Source organism: Leuciscus leuciscus, assembly GCF_965113295.1.
Source record: "Leuciscus leuciscus genome assembly, chromosome: 19".
Lineage (NCBI taxonomy): Eukaryota > Metazoa > Chordata > Actinopteri > Cypriniformes > Leuciscidae > Leuciscus > Leuciscus leuciscus.
The window spans coordinates 10428017-10447595 of NC_138743.1; the positions used below are offsets into that span (position 1 = coordinate 10428017).

At 38.0% G+C, this 19579-nt stretch overlaps 2 protein-coding genes across 5 annotated transcripts in view; one reads left to right on the plus strand and one right to left on the minus strand.

Annotated features, from left to right (window-relative positions):
- The window catches only part of rcan2 (regulator of calcineurin 2), a 68835-nt gene extending 61882 nt beyond the window's left edge, over positions 1 to 6953 (plus strand). For 2 of the 4 annotated variants that reach the window (XM_082148313.1, XM_082148315.1), the window contains 2 exons: positions 3714 to 3749; positions 4416 to 6953. In XM_082148313.1, coding sequence (XP_082004439.1) covers positions 3714 to 3749; positions 4416 to 4570 — 191 coding nt within the window. In that variant the 3' untranslated portion in view covers positions 4571 to 6953. The remainder of the gene's footprint in view (positions 1 to 3713; positions 3750 to 4415) is intronic. The other 2 variants (XM_082148314.1, XM_082148316.1) reach the window with 1 other exon arrangement.
- A 3317-nt stretch (positions 6954 to 10270) lies between these two features.
- msraa (methionine sulfoxide reductase Aa) overlaps positions 10271 to 19579 on the minus strand; it is a 67478-nt gene continuing 58169 nt past the window's right edge. The window contains exon 6 of the mRNA XM_082148321.1: positions 10271 to 10568. Coding sequence (XP_082004447.1) covers positions 10398 to 10568 — 171 coding nt within the window. The 3' untranslated portion in view covers positions 10271 to 10397. The remainder of the gene's footprint in view (positions 10569 to 19579) is intronic.

The following is a 19579-nucleotide window of genomic DNA, read 5'->3' on the forward strand; positions in this document are numbered from 1 at the left end:
TACTGAAGTTTAAAGCAGAGACGCAAGATAAAGCATGCTTGTCTTTATTTAATCAACTAAATGATCAATTAAAAGGCATAAAAACATTTTATATTGCCAGCAGAATCTTCACAAATATTTCATGAATATTCAAAATATGGGCGAGTCCCAATTTCAATATTCATTTTACATAACATTGCCTGAGATCTGTTTTGCCGCTTCAGTGTCGTTTCACTGCCTCAAAGTTTTGACCTTGTCCGCCCGTGATGAGCTTCAGTCACAAAGCCGGCGCATGTTAATAGCAATTGAAGGCAATTAGGTAACAGAGGAGACGGTACGAACTAGTGAGCAATCCACAGCACTCAAGTGGAACCATGTGGCAAGCTAAACAAACAGCCCATTCAGCCCAGGCACCTTGACTGTGTTAGACTGCTGTCGGATGGCAATAATGATTGTGGTTGTTGTGGAAGGAAGCTTTTTTCCATTGTTAAGCGTGTGTTTCCATACACAAGTTTGTGTCTTAGAGGCTGTGTTTCCACATGGCCCGCACTGAAATTGTACAGTACAGCAATACACGCACACTCCAGCTCATTAAAGCAAAGGGCTTTTGTTGTTCCCTGCTCTGTTTACAAGGCGCATACCCAGCCGCTTCACCCTGAGAAAGCAAAAGCACTTAATGAAATATTCCTGCTGCATCTGTGGACGCTTAGATAACAGACCTGGAGCCAAGCATGTGGGGTGTGCAGGGCCCAGAGAGGGTTCTTATAGTTACAAAGCACAAGAACTTTTCAATTGAACACCTATGAACCTGATCTGAGGCTTAGAGAGCCTGTGCTTTATATTTGTACTGGATTCAGATCTCAAACTATGTGGCATATGTCTATTCATCAGCATAAATGCGTTAAGAACTGTCATGCACAATAGTTAAGGCCAGGGTCCAACAGTCCCCTAAAAATAACAGACATCGACATACACAATTTGTTTCAGTTCTGAGCATGTATGTTTTTGAGACCTGAACACATGAAAATAATGTCAGGATAACACTGATTGACTTCACTACAGACTATCCTGAGCTAAAGAATATTTACTTTATGCTTTTAGAGCCCTCCAAATAATAATAATAATAATAGTTATGCATTTAATAATAATACATTAAGTATGGTGAACTAACAATGAACAACACTTTTTACAGCATTTATTGTGGTTAGTTTTATTACAAAGCTTGGGGTCGGTAAGATATTTTTTTATTTTTTTGGAAAGAAAGAAAGAAAGCAATACTTTGAGGATGCATTCGTTTGATCAAAAGTGACAGTTAAGTCATTTATAATCTTACAAAAGATTTCTATTTCAAATAAATGCTGTTCTTTTGAACTGTATGTGCGTCAAATAGTCCTGGAAAAAAAATGCATCCTCATTTTCACAACAATATTAAGCAGCATAAATGTTTTCAACAATGATAATAATAAATGTTACTTGTAAGACAGGAGTAATGGCTGCTGAAAATTCAGCTTTGCCATCACAGGAATACATTACATTCTAAAATATACAAATACAAAACCTTTACTTTCAATAATATTTCACAATAATATTAGTTTTACCATATTTTTGATCAACTAAATATGGAGCATAAGAGACTTATTTCAAAAACATGAAAAAATACAGACTAAAATCGTTTGAACGGTAGTGTATGTTCATCGTTAATTCATGTTTGATCATAATCATTAAACACAAATGTCTACAACATGAAAGGTGTTCAAAAGTTTGCCTCTGAGGGTTCTGCCATTGTGGAAAGCTTTTTTCCTGACACTGCTGATCAATCCATGCGGAAACCCAGATGGATTTACCAGCACTCCGAAAGGTTATAGTGCCACTGTAGAGGTTTGAAACAGGCATAATGTCAATGGATCAAAGTACGCTACAGCATGGCTCCTCACTTTTTACTATTTATCTGAGGGTATTTTCAATCACGCTGGCAGATGGCTGACGCCAAATAAGCAGCAATTTGCACGAGTCATTATCCATTCACGGGCTGTTATTCAGTCTACAGCTGGGATTATCAGATTGGTTCTGTTTCCTTGTACGCTCCTGCTTGTATGAGGTTCTCGCTATAAAGGGTTAATTTTTTCAATCAGAAGAGGAGGTTTATTTTAAGGACGGTTGCTTAGGAATGCAGAAATTGTCATTTGTGTTTTTGGAGACTAGGACTTTAAAAGGATGAACGGAAGAAAGTGTTTTGCCCCTCTTTCCAAAGAATGCTCTAAAAATACCCTGTGCCGGCCCACTGAACCTATACTAACCAGACGAAATCCATCTGGCCTTTCCTCCGCCACACTCGCTCACCACCTCTCTCCTTCTCAGTGGTGCACGCCTGTCATACACACACGCACACAGCTCTTGATGAGTGGCGGAGGATAGAGCCGGAGAGATGTGCTCCGCATGCCAATGAAATCACTTGCTGATTTAATAAAGGCTCGTTTTTAGCAGCTCGTCCTGCTTTATGAGGGACGGCGAAGTAACATCACCACAAACAACCTTATGTTTGTATCCCCTTGTAGGGTTTCTAACGGTCTAGGAAGCCTTTAAAGTTTCATCTCTGCGGTTCCAAGCTTGATTGCTTGCTTTTTCTGTCTTCGACTGTCTGACCCTTGACGTCAGTATGCAGCATTGACGTCATGCCCATTTCTGAGAGAAGCTGAGCCCTCAGGAGGCTGTGCTGGAGAAGAGGAATGCAAGGGGTTGTAAATTTGTAGGAACATAGCTGAGGAATTGTTTGAACGAGTGCGCTTTGTATGAATAATACATAAGATGCGTAACTGATTGAGGAATTAGGTCAAAATAGTGAGAAGATTCAAACTTTGGATGCGCGTGTTTGTTTGTGTGCGAGAAATTACGAGCGCACAGGATAAAAACATAAGGGGAAGAAAGGCAGTGTAAGCCAGAGACTTCTAAAAGCATAAGATAAGAGGGTCTTTAGAGTGTGCTGGATCCTCTGGGTGACCACAATGCACTGCACACACATGCTGCCCAAAGGCACAGTGGTAAACTTTGATTCAGCTCCCTGTTCTGTTCTATCCGGCAAACAAACACAAAAGAGTGAATTCGTCTAACACATTTCAAATATTGACCCTCATCCAGCCGTCGTGCAACAGGGATGGAGAGATGCAGGAAAGCTGCTTATCTCTTGTGAATGTGTGCGGTTGTAGTTTTAATTACCTGAAGTGTGGAAACCCCTCCAGACTGCTCTGACTGACGGGATTTCTAAGTGAACAGATCTCATTCTGGTAGTGTTAAGGATTTTCAGCATTGGATATAGAAGACTGTTCCCCAGTGCATTCGGTGTATGTTTAATGCTGGTAATGCTATGGATCATTGCTGGTATTCTCGGGTAAAACCGCAGTTAAAGCCAGCCTAAAATATCCTCACTCTTCTCACGTTGAGATCTGGAGAGAGAGCATCCTCTAGCACTCATTGTTAGTATTGCAGGATAAATATGCATTCCATTCAGGAGTTTGAAGTGGGAAATTCGCTTTATATTGCAGACAGAATAGCAATGATGCTAGCATGTGTTTTTCAGATGACCAAGTAAAAATGCAAATCTCTCTCTGCAAATGTTTGCTGAACAGTTTTTTAAACCACACAGAAGTAAATTTGACTTATTAATGCATTGTATTTGCTTAAAAGTGATTGTTTACCATTAAAACCATTACCATGTGACATCATATACCCTCACCAAGGTGAAACCAGGGATCCAAGTTGGATGTTGCATGGATGTAAGCATTTTATGTACATAAACTTTATTTTTATTATTATAATTTTCATTTTTTTATAAAAATAAGAACATTTTGTTTTAAAAAAATATTTAATGCAAAAATTATATTTTAAATCTTTTTCCACCAATTAAATGTAATAATTTCCATTTAAACACCGAATAATAATAATAATAATAATAAACAGCAATATATACCTACAATACCATTCAAAAGTTTGGTGTATTAATCAAATCTTACGTGCAAGTTAAAAACACACAAAATTAAAACTTTCTCTCTTTAACGGTTCAACCGTTAAAAAATGAAAATTCTGTCATCATTTACTCACCCTCATGATATTCCAAACCTGTATACATTTCTTTGTTCTGCTGAACACAAAGGAAGATATTTTGAAGAAATTTTGTAACCAGGCCGCTTTGGGGCACCATTGATTTCTCTAGTAGGAAAAAAAATACTATGGAAGTCAATGGTACCCCAAAACTGTTCAATTTCCCACATTTTTCAAAATATCCTCCTTTGTTCAACAGAACAAAGAAATGTATGCAGGTTTAGAACAACCTGAGGGTGTAACAAATGTTATAAGTATTCGATATATCAGCCAGCCCTCCCCATAGCGTATTCGGTTCAGAAACTCTCAAGCTGACAGATTCTTCTCTTCTACACACACAGGTGAGAAGTTTGAGCTGCATGCAGGCACGGAGTCTACGCCCAGCGTGGTGGTCCACGTCTGTGACAGTGACACGGAGGAGGAGGAGGAATCAAAGATCAACCCTAAACCAAAAATCATCCAGACCCGGCGCCCAGACCTGCCAGTCTCACACTGAACTCTACAGCTCCACACAGAGTCAGGAGGATTTGACCCCTCCACCATCTCCATCACAGGATCTCGGCCACCCTCCTTCAGAACCTTGTTAAACACACAACCAGGGTCTGAGGGACTCTGATCTGTGTTTCTCCGTCAGCACACACATGTATACAATCCTCAATGTGCTGTCACAGTTTTTTTTTTTTTTTTTATGTTGGCAATACTCTGTGTTCAATATGGCCGCTCTCTGTCCCTCTTTCCCACTCTGACTCTGTTGTAATGTCATCTGATCACCAGTTAGAGGCAGCATGTACCTGTCCTTGCTCTCACCTATGTCTCTGATTGGCTACTGGACCGTGGCACATGATAGTGTCAGATGTGCCTATTGGCTAATAGCTGGCCATTTGGCTTTGCTCTTGCACAGCAAATATGTATCATTTGTTCCCAGCAAGCCATTAATAATAGTATGTTCTTCATAAGGGCATGCAAGCCACTAAATGTGGCTAAACACCAGCGCTGCATGTGACACCCTCAAAAATATATCTTGCCTAACAAATTTCTGTCAAATAATCCTAGAATGGCAAACGGTGCACTTGTGCATAGCAAAAAGTGCAGACTGCAGGAATAGTTCCCTTCAGGCCAGTGCATGTTCTGGTAGCAAAATATACGTTTTTATTTCCCGCTATGTATAATTGTCTACATGTCTCGCCGACAGTGTTCTTACAGAAAAACGATGCTATTCTGAACAATAAGCTGAAATTTTGTTCATACCATGGAAATGGTAACTATGAGTTGCTCCCTCAATATGAATCTTTTTTTGTCGTGCTTGGTCCCCAATGCCCCTTGTAAGACGGAAACCTTGAAGAACTTTTTTTCCCCATTAGCTCCCATTACGGTTTTGATGACATCAATGGCTAATCAGATATCATTTAATGAAGTCTGTAATATGCATGGTTACTCGTTTCTAGAATTTATTGTAGTTGTCCAAAACCATAGATTTCCTCGTAGTTTGTGAGACTTCGTTCGCACGTCAGTTCATTTCTAATCATTTCAAAGAAATCATGTATGATGCTATTGAGACAGATCTTCCAAGTGCTATTACACAGTGTGTAACAAGAAGCTATTGTTATGATGGTGATGCCGACCTTTCTTATCCTATTCAATATCTTTTTGGTGTGCTTAACTCATTTACGGATTATTTAACACACAAAAAAAAACTGATTTATGTATCCATAGTACATAACATGAAGGCATGCACAAACCATATCCGTAGATTTGAGTCGCAAAGGCACTATACAACCCAGAGTAGACGGCAAACACACCACAAAAAAGCATTAGTTAGTTAAGGTATAAAGGTTATATTATTTCTTCCAAGACTATAAATGACACCCATCCCGGACAGTATATCAACACTGTGATGTGTCATTACTGTGATACTTGACTGACACCCTACGCTGAAGTATTATTGTACGAGTGTGTTGTACATTTAAGAAGGTTATCAGGCTTAAACATCTGTTGTTCAGTGTTCACGACTTGTTAAGGGTAGCCACAGCTTTCATAATACCATGTTTCCTGTTGAATTGGATTGTTCCTTGGTCCAAATGCTGTCTGTCTGTGTCCATTAGCCTAAAAGAATGTAGAAGTAATACACCCCATCCCGCTGAAGCAGTGACTCCTTCGCTGTTCTGGAAACAGGGTTCTTGCTGCTCTCTTTTGACATTGCCGTCTGCATTGTGACACAGATGTTTCCATATGCTACCGCAGCCTCAAGCCTTAGCAGTGCACACTCTGGTCCGCTTCTCTGAAAATAAGAGGCATAGGATCAGAACACGTCAATACGATAAATGTGTAAATGAATGGGGCGAGAGCAATATAACAAAACCGATACCAACCGTCCACTGCCTTGGACTTTCCCTTCCGATTCATTATCGTATGCTTGGCCAATCAGCTCTTCCCATATTCTCTTCTCACAATCGACAAAAATCTATCGCAGTCTCTCATGCTGCCAGCCTTCCTTACTGTCATGTAATTTAAGATTTTTGTATTGTTCTGTATTGCACTTTCTTATTCACATGACTGTACACAGTATCATTCAGTAACTGTATTTCCTTTTATTTTTCATGTACTCCTGAAGACATGATTAATATCTCTGTTCTTAAAGTCTTTGATCTGGAGTTAGTGTCACTGATGTTGGAAAACAATATCTGTATTGTGTATACTCGTGCAAGACCATTGGTGTTCTTGACATCTACATGTGCGTCCTGCCTGCCGACACTAAGGAGACATATCTGTATATATTAATCAATATTTTTACTGCATTTTTGTACAAATATTCATGGTAGCCATGTACAAGTAGTTGAGATGATTCTTTGTTAGTATTAAAAAAAAGTTTGGTTTTAAAACTCTGGTGTGAATTTTGATGACTACTATATTGTACGATAGATAGATAGATAGATAGATAGATAGATAGATAGATAGATAGATAGATAGATAGATAGATAGATAGATAGATAGATAGATAGATAGATAGATAGATAGATAGATAGATAGATAGATAGATAGATAGATAGATAGATTGATTGATTGATTGATAGATAGAACCATACAGCAATAGATAGATAGAACCATAGAGCAACAGATCTATAGACAGACAGACAGACGGTCTTAAAGGGATAGTTCACTTTGAAATTAAATTTTGGTATGTTTTAGCTTACCTCAAGGGCATCCAAGATGTAGGTGTCTTTGTTTCCGCAGTAGTTTTAATTTTGATATGTTTAGGTCAAACCGTTCTTGTCTGTCAGTCATATAATGCAGGTCTATGGTCACCACCTCAAAGAACATGCACAGAGTCCAAATTAAAACAATTCCCCATCGTAAGTACACATTGATGGCCTAAGACACGAAACGAGCGGTTTGTATGAGAAAACGAACAGTATTTATATCGTTTTTACCTCTTGTACACAGCCACGTCCAAGTGATCTGAGGGCGCGCGCGCTTCCTGGCTTAGAAAACGAACAGTATTTATGATTTTACGTGACGTACACGCGCGAGAGATCACATCCGGCGCTTGCCAGGAAGCGCGCGCGCCCTCAGATCACTTGGACGTGGTTGTGTACAAGAGGTAAAAACGATATAAATACTGTTCGTTTTCTCTCACAAACCGCTCGTTTCGTGTCTTAGGCCATCAATGTGTACTTACGATGGGGAATTGTTTAATTTGGACTTCTCTGTGCATGCTCTTTGAGGTGGTGACCATCGACCTGCATTATATGACTGACAGACAAGAACGGTTTGACCTAAAAATATTAAAATTGCAACTACTGCGGAAACAAAGACACCTACATCTTGGATGCCCTTGAGGTAAGCTAAAACATACCAAAATTTTATTTCAAAGTGAACTATCCCTTTAAAGCCTCAAAATAGCCAAACACTGTCCTCACGGAACGCGCTGATGACGTGTGATGTCTGCGCGAGCAGTGTGCGCAGAAGTATGGAAATACATACGTTGACAGGCTGGTAGGGCCATAGACATAATAAATACATATTTATTATGTCTATGGGTAAGACCTCATATTGGAATGAACGAACATATTTTTGGTCCTGAGACTTCCACAGAAGATACTTTTTTATATATATTTAGACCACTTCTATATTGATTGCTATCAGGATGTGAAGAGCATAAGAAAAATAAAGCATCAACTCGATAATATAACAAAACTTCCGGTCAATCATTTGACCCTTTTACAGTCTATGCATTTGACCCATTTAATTTATTAAGACTGCCCGCAAATGTAATTTCACTATCCACCGGAAGATGGCAGTCTTACCATCTGTTACTGATAACTACTCAAAGGTAAGAGAAAACAGGCTGTTAATGAACACTTTAAAACAAAATTTCACATTCATTATTTTGTCATTAAAAACTAGGCTGTAATAAAGGGGAGATCGATCTGATTTAATTATATCCTTTGTATGTCAATGTATTGCATTATGCTTGCCGCCTTAAACTTTTAACGTGAAAAAACGTTTTTGACCCACCCGGTCACTAACTTGGCTAATCCTAGTAAACAGAGTGTGCGTTCCAGTCCCAGGTTCCAGGGCCAAAGTGAGTGCGTCACCAAGTGTCCTTGTTTCACAGCATTGCTGAAAGCAGCCTGTAGGAAGCTGTGCCAGGCCAGGTTCCTGAGCACCAGTGCCAGCCTTGCCCAGAGAGACCCTCTCCGAGTGTGGCACAGGAATAGGTGCATGGAGCGGTCGCCACCTGCTCAGAGGATTAGCCAAAACCACACCAGAGACCCTCCATAACACCAATTGCTTTCACAAACAAATATTTTTGCTGTGAACACTGAAGGAATTGTGTCTTTGACTCACTTAGAATATCACATTCACTGTACTTTTAATAATCCAATTTCCAACGAGTTTTGCTTTCTCTCATTTTTTACATCTAAGCTGTATTGAACCTGTTACTGGTTGTGTGCCTTAAAATTTGAGTTTTTAAAGGATATATTACAGTGAGATATCAAACTACTTCCCCAAATAGTTTTACTTGGAAATATTAGGTAAACAGTATCATATGACAAACAGACTGTAAGAAAAAAAATCCCTAGAAAAATGTCAACTCAATAGGATTTTTCCATTGGCTTTTTAGATTATTGCAGAATATAAGATCTGTGGGCAACAAGAGTTTATGATTCTTACATGTTTTGTTCATTTTTATATTTTGTTCACAAACTTTTATGAGTTTTGAAGCCTAAACACAATCAGCAGAAGTAAAAAGCTATAAATGAACTACACCACTGTCGCGAGTGTGATTATAAACACAATGAGGATATAAAAGCGGATTAGTGAGTAGATGAATTTTCCTTTTTGGACGTTTAATGGCCTACCAACTTCTGTAGTCCCATTTAGTAAAAGCTTTTTAAAAAATCATGATTTGATTGGGGGGGTATTAGAGTGTATTACTAATATATCTTAAGTTGTAGTATAAAATGTGAAAATATGTTGTGCTTGTGTTCACCACAGACTTTATTTCAGGCATTTAACCAAACACAGCTTCAAAAATGCTAACTTGTTTCTGAGTTTCGGCCTTCAAAAATATAGTATCCGCAGCACTCCAATTTCAAACACCTGTCAAAAATCAGCAGAAAATTCCTTGATATTAACATCACACATTGGGCCATGTTTTAACAGACTTTTCTAAGAATTATTTATTTATTAACAATAGTAAGCTAAGCTCTCTTCTCATTAGGAGAGCTACATTGTTGATGGCACAAACCCTTGCATGACAAACCAAAGGGCAGCGTTCGTTTTTTTTGCTGCGTTCCATGTAAAACATACCCAGATTCCTCTGCAAGAGGCTGTGTTTGTTTGTGTGGGATTGCAGTCAAGCCTTAATTGAGGAGATGAAATATGTGGTGACACTTTTAGAGAGGGACGAGAGCGCTTGTTTGTGCTGCTGGGATAGAAGGAAACACATAGGTAGCGGACAGATGGAGGGATGAATAGATATGTATGCGGATGGAATAGACAGATGGATCTAGAAAAAGCACACAAACGTGAACACACAATCCTGCCTGTCGTAAACAAGAATGTGTCTTCCTCTTCTATATGGACACTTAAAATGTATACTTGTCATTGCATTAGATAGAAAATGTCACTTGGTTTTGTAATCAAATGCAATGATCACAGACACACATATACAAAAAGCATTATAAGTCAGTTGCGTTATAATCTTTTTATTTGTTTATATCCAACAATGGCATATAGGCATGAGTATTGCAACAGTGATTGCTTCAGTTAAGGCATGTTAATATACATTTGTCCAATCACAGGACAGGAGAAGGGTGTTAATTTTTAGTCTTCAGCCCTATTGGGCAGGAGACCCCTGTGCCGCCCAGCCCGCAGTAACCATTGGGGTTCTTGCTGAGGTACTGCTGGTGATAGTCTTCTGCATAGTAGAACTCCTTGGTCATTGTTATTTCTGTGGTGATGGCTCCGAAACCCTCTGCAGTCAGCACCTGTCAACAGAAAGGCCATTTATGATGAACACATAGTGACAGTGAGCGTTTAACCTGATGAGATCTGTGTTTCTTTGTTCCTGAATTAGAAGAAAGCAGTAGAATGAAATGTCTATAAACCAAGTATTTTTAAGTAAATTTATGTTAAATGTTAAAATTAAGATTTCTTTGACAAAAAAAAAAAAAAAAGTGTCGTAATTTAGTTTTTCCATGACCATTATCCACCCTTTCTCGGTTTACTACCCTTAGGTACCCCCAATTTTTTTTTTTTTGCCTGATCTTTAAGATTTTATATTTATATAAAATATATATATATATATGTATTACAGTGCTGTGGAAAAGTTTGGGTTCTCAGATTTTTAAAAATAAATTAATACTTTAATTCAGCAAGGGCACATTAAATTGCTCAAAAACATTGTGTTTTAGACATTTAAAATGTTACAAAAGATTTCCGTTTCAAATAAATGCTGTTCTTTTGACCTTTCTAATTCACCACAGAATCCTGGAAAAAAAAACGATGTTTTCCAACAAAAAAAACACAACTTTTTTCAACATGAATGATTTCTCGAGGATCATGTGACACTGAAAACTGGAGCAATTCAGACATCACAGTATTAAATTAAAATGTAATTCGTTAATTTATTTGTTCATTTAAAACAGTAATTTTCATTTGTTTTACTGTATTTTTTTATCAAATAAATGCAGCCTTGGTGAGCATAAGAAAATTCTTTCAAAAACATGAACATATCGTACAGACCTCAAACTTCTAAACGACAGTACATAAATAATTTATTAATATTTATTCAAATTTATTAATAAATAGTATCTGTTAGGGTTTGCTATATTGCTCTGTGATGTTTCTCTTCCAGGCCCACGTAGACCCTTTGTGAAGCAGTACAGCATTCATTTAGTGAGAGACAGAAAAAGGGAGTAATGGGGATTTCTAAATTTATAAGGACGGGCAGATGTTCACTTCTCCTTCCAGATGTTCAGAGTAGTCCGTTAGGAGGATTATGGGAAGGATGAGTACCCTGCACTCCTAATGCCTGAGGCCAAGCACACACTCCCAATGATCCCTGCAGCATCCTCACACGACTGGTGCATGGTGTTCATATTGATTTAGTCTTTCTCTCTCGATGAGAGCTTGATTGTTTGGGGTTGATGAGAGACAGCATTGGGCATTGTGGTGTTTGTGAAACTACGAGATCACTGCATCTGATTACCTTTCTATAACCCACCTTTTACCAGTAGACAGTTCGACATATAAAGATAAGACAGATGCTGAAATGTGATCGGAGCAGCTACATTATTTGTAAATGTAATAATTTATGTAATAAATGTAATTATTTAATAAAAGCCTTAATTGATTATTTGTGGCTTAGATTCAACTAGGAGCTGAAAACATTCCTCAGAGATTTTGGTCCATATTGTCATGAAAGCTTCACGCAGTTGCTGCAGATTTGATGTCTGCACATCCATGATGTGAATCTCCCGCTCCAGCACAATCCAAAGGTGCTCTACTGGATTGAGATCTGGTGACTGTAGAGGCCATTTGAGTGTAGTGAACTCACTGTCATGTTCAAGAAACCAGTTTAAGATGATTTGAGCTTTGTGACAAGGTGCATTATCCTGCTGGAAGTAGCCATCAGAAGACGTGAACACTGTGGACATGGGCAGCAATAATACTCAATTGGTACTAAGGGACCTAAAGTGTGCCAAGAAAATATCCCTCGCACCATTACACCACCAGCACCCTGAACTGTTGATACAAGGCAGGATGGATCCATGCTTTCATGTTGTTTACACCAAATTCTGACTCGACCATCTGAAAGTCACAGCAGAAATCGAGACTCATCAGACCAGGCAATGTTTTTCCAATCATCTATTGTCCAATTTTGGTGAGCCTGTGCAAGTTGTAGCCTCAGTTTCCTGCTGACAGAAGTGTCACCGGTGTGTCTTCTGCTGCTGTAGCTCCTCTGCTTCAAGATTTGATGTGTTGTCCGTTCAGATATGCTCTTCTGCAGACCTCAGTTGTAACGAGTGGTTATTTGAGTTACTGTTGCCTTTCTATCAGCTCAAACCAGTCTGGCCATTCTCCTCTGGCCTCTGGCATCAACAAGGCATTTTCATCCACAGATCTGCCACTCACTGGATATTTTCTTTCTTTCAGACCATTCTCTGTAAACCCTAGAGATGGTTGTTTGTGAAAATCCCAGTAGATCAGCAGTTTCTGAAATACCAGCCCATCTGGCATCAACAACCATCCCATGTTCAGTCACTTAAATCACATTTCTTCCCTAATCTGATGCTCAGTTTGAACTTCAGAAGATCGTCTTGACCATGTCTACATGCCTTAAGACTGGCTGATTAGATATTTGCGTTAATAATCAGTTGAACAGGTGTACCTAATAAAGTGGCCAGTGAGTGTTTTATTGTGCTTTTGCCGGCATTAACAAAAGCTCCACTTTGCTTTGTACCCAACAACATCCCTTAAGTTAACCTTTGTAAGACAACTATAACACAGTTGGCTTATTGCTTGAGTCCTCTGCCTTTCTCAACCTTGTTAGTTTGTTTAAAATATAAAAAAGTGTGTGTGCTTTTTCTACCTTTCTCAATTTTCGACACTGTGACACCTGAAACGATTTAGCGCAGAATTACACACTGAAAAAGCGCCATTCACATAGTTTTAAAAGAGGTAAAAGGTTTTTGAAAACTAAGTTTTGCTTGCTATTGCGCTCAGCAACTTTTTCTGTCACCAACCTTTCCCATTCTTTAACCTCTTTCTCTCCATCTCTGCGTCTCAGTGCCTGTGTGAGAGCGAGGGTTGATTCTGTGAAGAAACCTGCCAACTACCACATTTTGCTGACCATCTGGCAAGAAGCAGTTATGCACCTGTTAGGAGCAGCTGCAGGAGACAGGAGCTAGGTACAGACATATCATCTCTCTCTCTGTCTCGCTGTCTTTTTATAAAGTCCTCGCAAAACCTGTACATCCACCCATCCATCAGGTGCCCTAAGGGGCCACAGGGAGCTCCGCCAGAGAAGACAAATTAATAAAGGTTCAACTGGAAGGCATGTGGGCAAAATGTGCCTGCTTTCACCAGATGAAACATTTCATCCTGTGCAGAAAATTGAGGTTGCCACAATGTCACGGAATTTGAAGAAAACACTTAAAATGTTCAAAATTGAGACCTGCTGCCAAGACCAGCATGCTTTTTCCATGCTGGCCCAGGCTGAATTATTCTAGTCAGAAAAAAAAAAAGATTTGGTGATTTTGAGGTTATCTGGCTTTCTGGTAAATCTTATAGTTAACTTAGTTAAGAAGCTTAGTGGGAACACTAGCACTCCATCAGCATTAAAAACACCAGCCACAGTGGTGGACACTTCTGAATATAATACATGTGATGATTATTTTCTATAAAAGAAACAAATTTCTAATTTAGACTAAAATGGACAAATCGTGAAAGTAATTTAAAATCTTCTTAAGGAAACTTAGTTTGCATCAATGCAATTTCTTTCTGCATGTAACAACGTACACAGTGGTGCACACCATGATATCCAATTCGTGAACAAATTACTCTAATGGATCATTAAACAGTCACTGATTCAGTGAATTAGAGCCCTTTATTGAACCATGAGTCATTTTTCGGTTGTTCTCTAAATGTTACTTGTAATAAAAATATATATTCACAATATATTTATTTGTGTTTAAATTTTAATTCTTACAAATACTAATACATTTCTTTATAGAAGTTGTGCATATACATTTTTTAATACACTATAAACTAAAAATAAGCAATAGTATAAATGAACATTAATCTTGATTAATGTTAATTTATCAAAAGATTCTTCTATTCTTCTATTTGCAACTACGTGTCAACTAACTCTCAGAGTATTTGTCATCTAGTTTGTCAAGAGATTTAAAGCTGTGTTTTTGAAGAGTGTGCATGTGTGTACATGCTTCAGTATGTAAGAAAGAAAGAGACTATGATTAAATCTGGAAATAAAGCAAAATAACCGAGAAAAAAGTTATTATTCCATCACCTGCGTGACATCATTGACAAATTTGCGACAATAGCACACTGCAGAGTGCTAACAGTAACACTACCGGCATTTGTTTGAATGTTGAGCCACAGCTCATTGGTCACTGATGCAACAACAACCAATCAGTTGCGCTATGTAGATGCATGGTAATGGATATGTCAATGTATTTGGTCTTGTCGGAATAGATCTGCTACGCTGCTCCAGAACAAGTACAGAGACTTGCTACTGCCAATACATTCACAGACATTGCTGTGAGTACAGTATGTAAGGCATGTTGCTGCTGCATATGTTACATACATTCAATAAACCCAAAACAAAGCAGGAGACAAGACATGAGACACATGTCTCCCCACACAAACATCTTTCCAGAAAGTTAAAGGCTGTACAGCCAATGCCACAATTGCGCAGCTTTTCCCAGCCGCTCTAGATTTTTTGCTATACATTTGTAAAGCACTTTTCACCCTGCACAGATGCACAGGTTAATGGAAGAAATAGACAATACAGCCATACACGTACTGCTGAGTGAGAAAGCAAGCTGCTGCATAGGCAGATATGCATATATTTGTATATATGAACATAGACAGAACGATTGGACAAAACACTACTTGGGCTACCTTGCTTGACAGACTTAACACTAGTGGCCTATGACTAAAGGCGGCCGCACACCGGACGCGCAGCTCAGCGCCGCGCCGCGCCACGTCTAGGACAACTGTCACCTGAAAATCCGATAACATCAGCAATTTTCTGATTTCTGTAAATAAATATAAAACTAAATGTATATTGCAGCACAGGGTGAGGTCCGTATATATATTAACTACGATTTGAGACACATACATGTAAATTTAATATAAAACTATGTAAATGGCGCTCTGTGGCGCGGCAGGATTTTGAACACGGTCCTGAGCCGCCGCGGACAGACGCCGAAAGGCGCCGCCGGTGTGTGTACTCTCATAGAGAATAGTGTGTTCGAATTTAAAAGACGTGGCGCTGCGCGGCGCGCCGCTGAGCTGCGCGTCCGGTGTGCGACCCCCTTATGTGTGCCTGGGCTACCTTGCTTGACAGACTTAACACTAGTGGCCTATGACTATGTGTGCCTGGGCTACCTTGCCAACTGGCTTAACACTGGTGACCTATATGACCATGTGTGACTGGGCTACCTTGCCGAATGGCTTAGCTCTGGAAATGTGTTCTCATTAACAATATATATATACGTTGCAAGCTGATAGATATAAAAACCCAGCAACCACCTGATCAAGTATCATAATTAAATAATTTGATGTATCATTGACATAACCTTATACTCTTATTGATAAGTGAAAAGCTATTGAGTTGATAAAGAAAGACAGAGAGTGCTCTGAATCAACCGCACACGTTAGCCTAGCTATTGAAAACATTGCCCTGAAAATAATGAACTCGTCATTAGAGTTATGAGGCTAAACATGGTAACCCTGTTGAAAGAGTGAACACTTATTTCACTTTAACCTTTTCTCATATCGGTAGCTTAGACAGCATATCCTCACAGCAATTGCCAACAATAGACCGCTTGCTGTGGCATAAACACAATAGCGTAAACACTGCAGCTAATATGCTTAGTTAATTACTCCACAAGACTGGTAACAACACTTAGATTAAACTGTTATGATGTTCATTTAGGAATTAATAAAGTAAACCACACAATATGTACAAAGATATGGAGTGAAAGAGTGTTTCACTTATCTTAAATGTTGATTTCAGATGCTATCTGATAGGGCGCTGGAGAGTGCTAACAGCAACACTACCGGTATTTGTTCGAATGTTGAGCCACAGCTCATTGGCTGCTGATGCAATCAGCTGTGTTATGTAGATGATGATGCCATCGCTACCAAATGAGTAAGGACCTATCAGCCTGCGACATCTAGATTTTTATGCCAGAACTAGGTAATTAGTAGAATGTCAAAAGCGGACAATCGAAATATAGATGTTCTTTAAAATTGAGTCAAGATCCCTAAGGTTCTATATAGAACCCTATTGAACCTTTTTTTCCTAAGAATGTATATTCAATAAAATCACATTGCTTATATAAAAATCATCTTTGCATGTGCCCAGCTGCTGCTAGTGGGACACTTCTTTTTAGTTTTTGCTGTGTCCTTTTTTGAGTCAGTAAACCCATCTGACATGGCCTAGCAATGCCTTCACACTGGCTAAATAACTCAGCACAAGTAGGCTACTCCAGATCTGTACCATCAACCGCCACTCTCAGTGCCAACCAGCAGCTGGCCAAACTGGCATGGGCAGAAAGCAACAAATCCCAGCATTCTGATGCCCTGTGCAGGGTCAGGCTCCACCATCAACATACCAGTTACCAGCTCCCTCTCCAAACACATGTGCAGCTATTAGCTGGAACAGTCACCAAGAAGACAGCGTAGAACAATTCTGTGCTATAGAGGGATAATGGGGATATGACCAATTCACTGTTAATTGCATATCAAGTTGTCGATTTCCATTTCTACCTTTTGGATCACAGATATGGACAGCTGAACCAAGAACATTGCTGAAAACAGACCAGAGCTATGAGCCAAGAGGCTGTAATTATGAAGAATGTCAAGATGCATTTAATTGATCAGGTTCATATAGGAAACAGGAAGTATTATTACACTCATTCTGGAATACTTGATTCTTATTGGTCTTTTGGGGTATTGAGCAGTCCAACATTTTGTATGATGACCACTGTATTGTATACAGTATTTTGATAGTTATCCATGGCAATGTGGCAGTGTTACTGTTGAAAAGTTTTGGAGCAGGAAGATTTTTAAAAATACATAATATGTCAGCAAGGACATATTCATTTTTTGAGCTAGGGTGAATTAAACTGAGCAAAAGTGGCAGCGAATACAAAAGTAAAAAAAATAAAAATAAAAAAAAGTTCTCATGAACTTTCTATTCATCAAGGAATCCTGATTTTTTTTTTTTTAAATCAAGGTTTCCACAAAAATATTAAGCAGCACAACTGTTTTCAACATTGAAATGTTCCTTGAGCACCCCATCAGCATATTGAAGGATACTGCAATACTGCTGATACTTTATACTGCTGAAGTAATAATCCAAATCAGTCTTCAACTAGCTACATATTTTAAAGCGTCAATTTTTGGTATCGACCAGCAACAGCATTAGCATCTGTCATTTCCAACACACTTTAATCAAACGTGATCTTGCCTACACTGTATAGTACGGATAGGATGCGAACTGGGATGCAGCTACTGTTAGATCTCAGGTTTGTTTGTGCTATTGTTTACCTTCATTCCTTTGTCTGTGGAGATTTTACTGAGCTTTATGTGGCTTTGATGTGGAGAACAACATTCAAATTAGCTCGCGGAACGCAATTATTTAATTCCTTGAAGAGGATTCATGTTTTATAGCAGCTGAGCACAAGGAATGTAAATAATGTCCTGTTCTTTGATTTGAAACTGCTGGGAGGCGAATGAATAAATAGCAACGAGATGTTGCCCGGTTTATTCTATTTATCCTTTTGTTTCAGCCTGACTCCAGCCTACAATTGAACTCCAATCCTCAGTCTGGCTCAGGGTCTCTGTTCTGTCTTTATTGTTCACCTCATCCTTTTGTCCTTGAGCTCGAAGTGGCCTTGATGTCGAGACGGCCATTCAAAACCAGCAAATCATTTCATTCTCTGTGGAAGAGTCATTTTTATATGAATCAAACCTGGAACAAATCACAGGCAGAAAACGTTGAATGCTTTGACATATGAGTGGGAATCATATAGTGAGGTAAACAAAGTTATTCAACCAAGTCAATTTAGTCTTTAATTCCTGTATTTTAATAAAATAAAGAAAAAATTGATCACATTATATTTAATGAACCTAAACAGACTAGTGTTGATTTAGTATCATTTAGATACTATTCTAGTTTTTAGTAATATTAGAGTTTTTATATATTTATATTTTTATATTGTATCTTTTTTTCTTTAAAATATGTCTATATATTTTTTATTAGCTTCAGTTTTAGTTATTTTAGGATATAAAATTAAACTCGGCCTAAATTAAGTTTAAATTTAATTAATTAGGCCTAAATTAAGTTTAAATTTAATTAATTTTGTATATTTTATTTTATTTCAGTTAACGTTGCGGTTGCAGCAGTTTCACTTGATGGCCACTCAATTTATAATAATTATGATAAGAAGAACTTTATTTTATATAGCGTTTTTGAAAGTTGCTATATATATATATATGAAGAGTTCAGATGCAAAAGCCTCTAAGTGCCATCTGAAATTTTCTTCTAGAATGATCATTTTTTTCAAGCTCGTATATTTAAGTTCAGTAATTTCACTTAAATGACAATTAATAGGTAATTTTCATTGCCATTTAAGTGAAATTACTGAACTTAAATATACGAGCTTGAAAAAAAAGATCATTCTAGAAGAAAATTTCTGATGGCATTTAGAGGCTTTTGCATCTGAACTCTTCATATATATATATATATATATATATAGCATATCCTATAGGATATTCCATCCTATAGAAAAAATAAATCTTATTTATATTACATTATTTAAATAAATAAATAAATAAATGCAAGTTTTTATTTTATTTTATCATTTCATGAAAAAAAAAAATATATATATGTAAATATATATATATATATATATGTAACTTATGGCTGTTATGTTGTTACGTTTCTGGTCTCCGGTCTACTAATCCACATCATCTTTTATTTCTTTCCACATGTATATGCAATTTTACCAACACTATCATTATAATTATAAGAGTTAATGTTTTAACCAATGGATTTCCACGGAAAATAAAGCTCACCATTGTGGAAGTCAAGCATTGATCTCAGTCTTTTTTTAGTGAATATTCGCAGATGACGTGCAGCTTTGATTTTTCCAGTGTAGACAGCCTGAAAACAGTTACGATGCGTCATCAGACACGTCCAGTGTGGACACAGCATTCGTTTTTTTTCTTTAGCAGGGCTTGT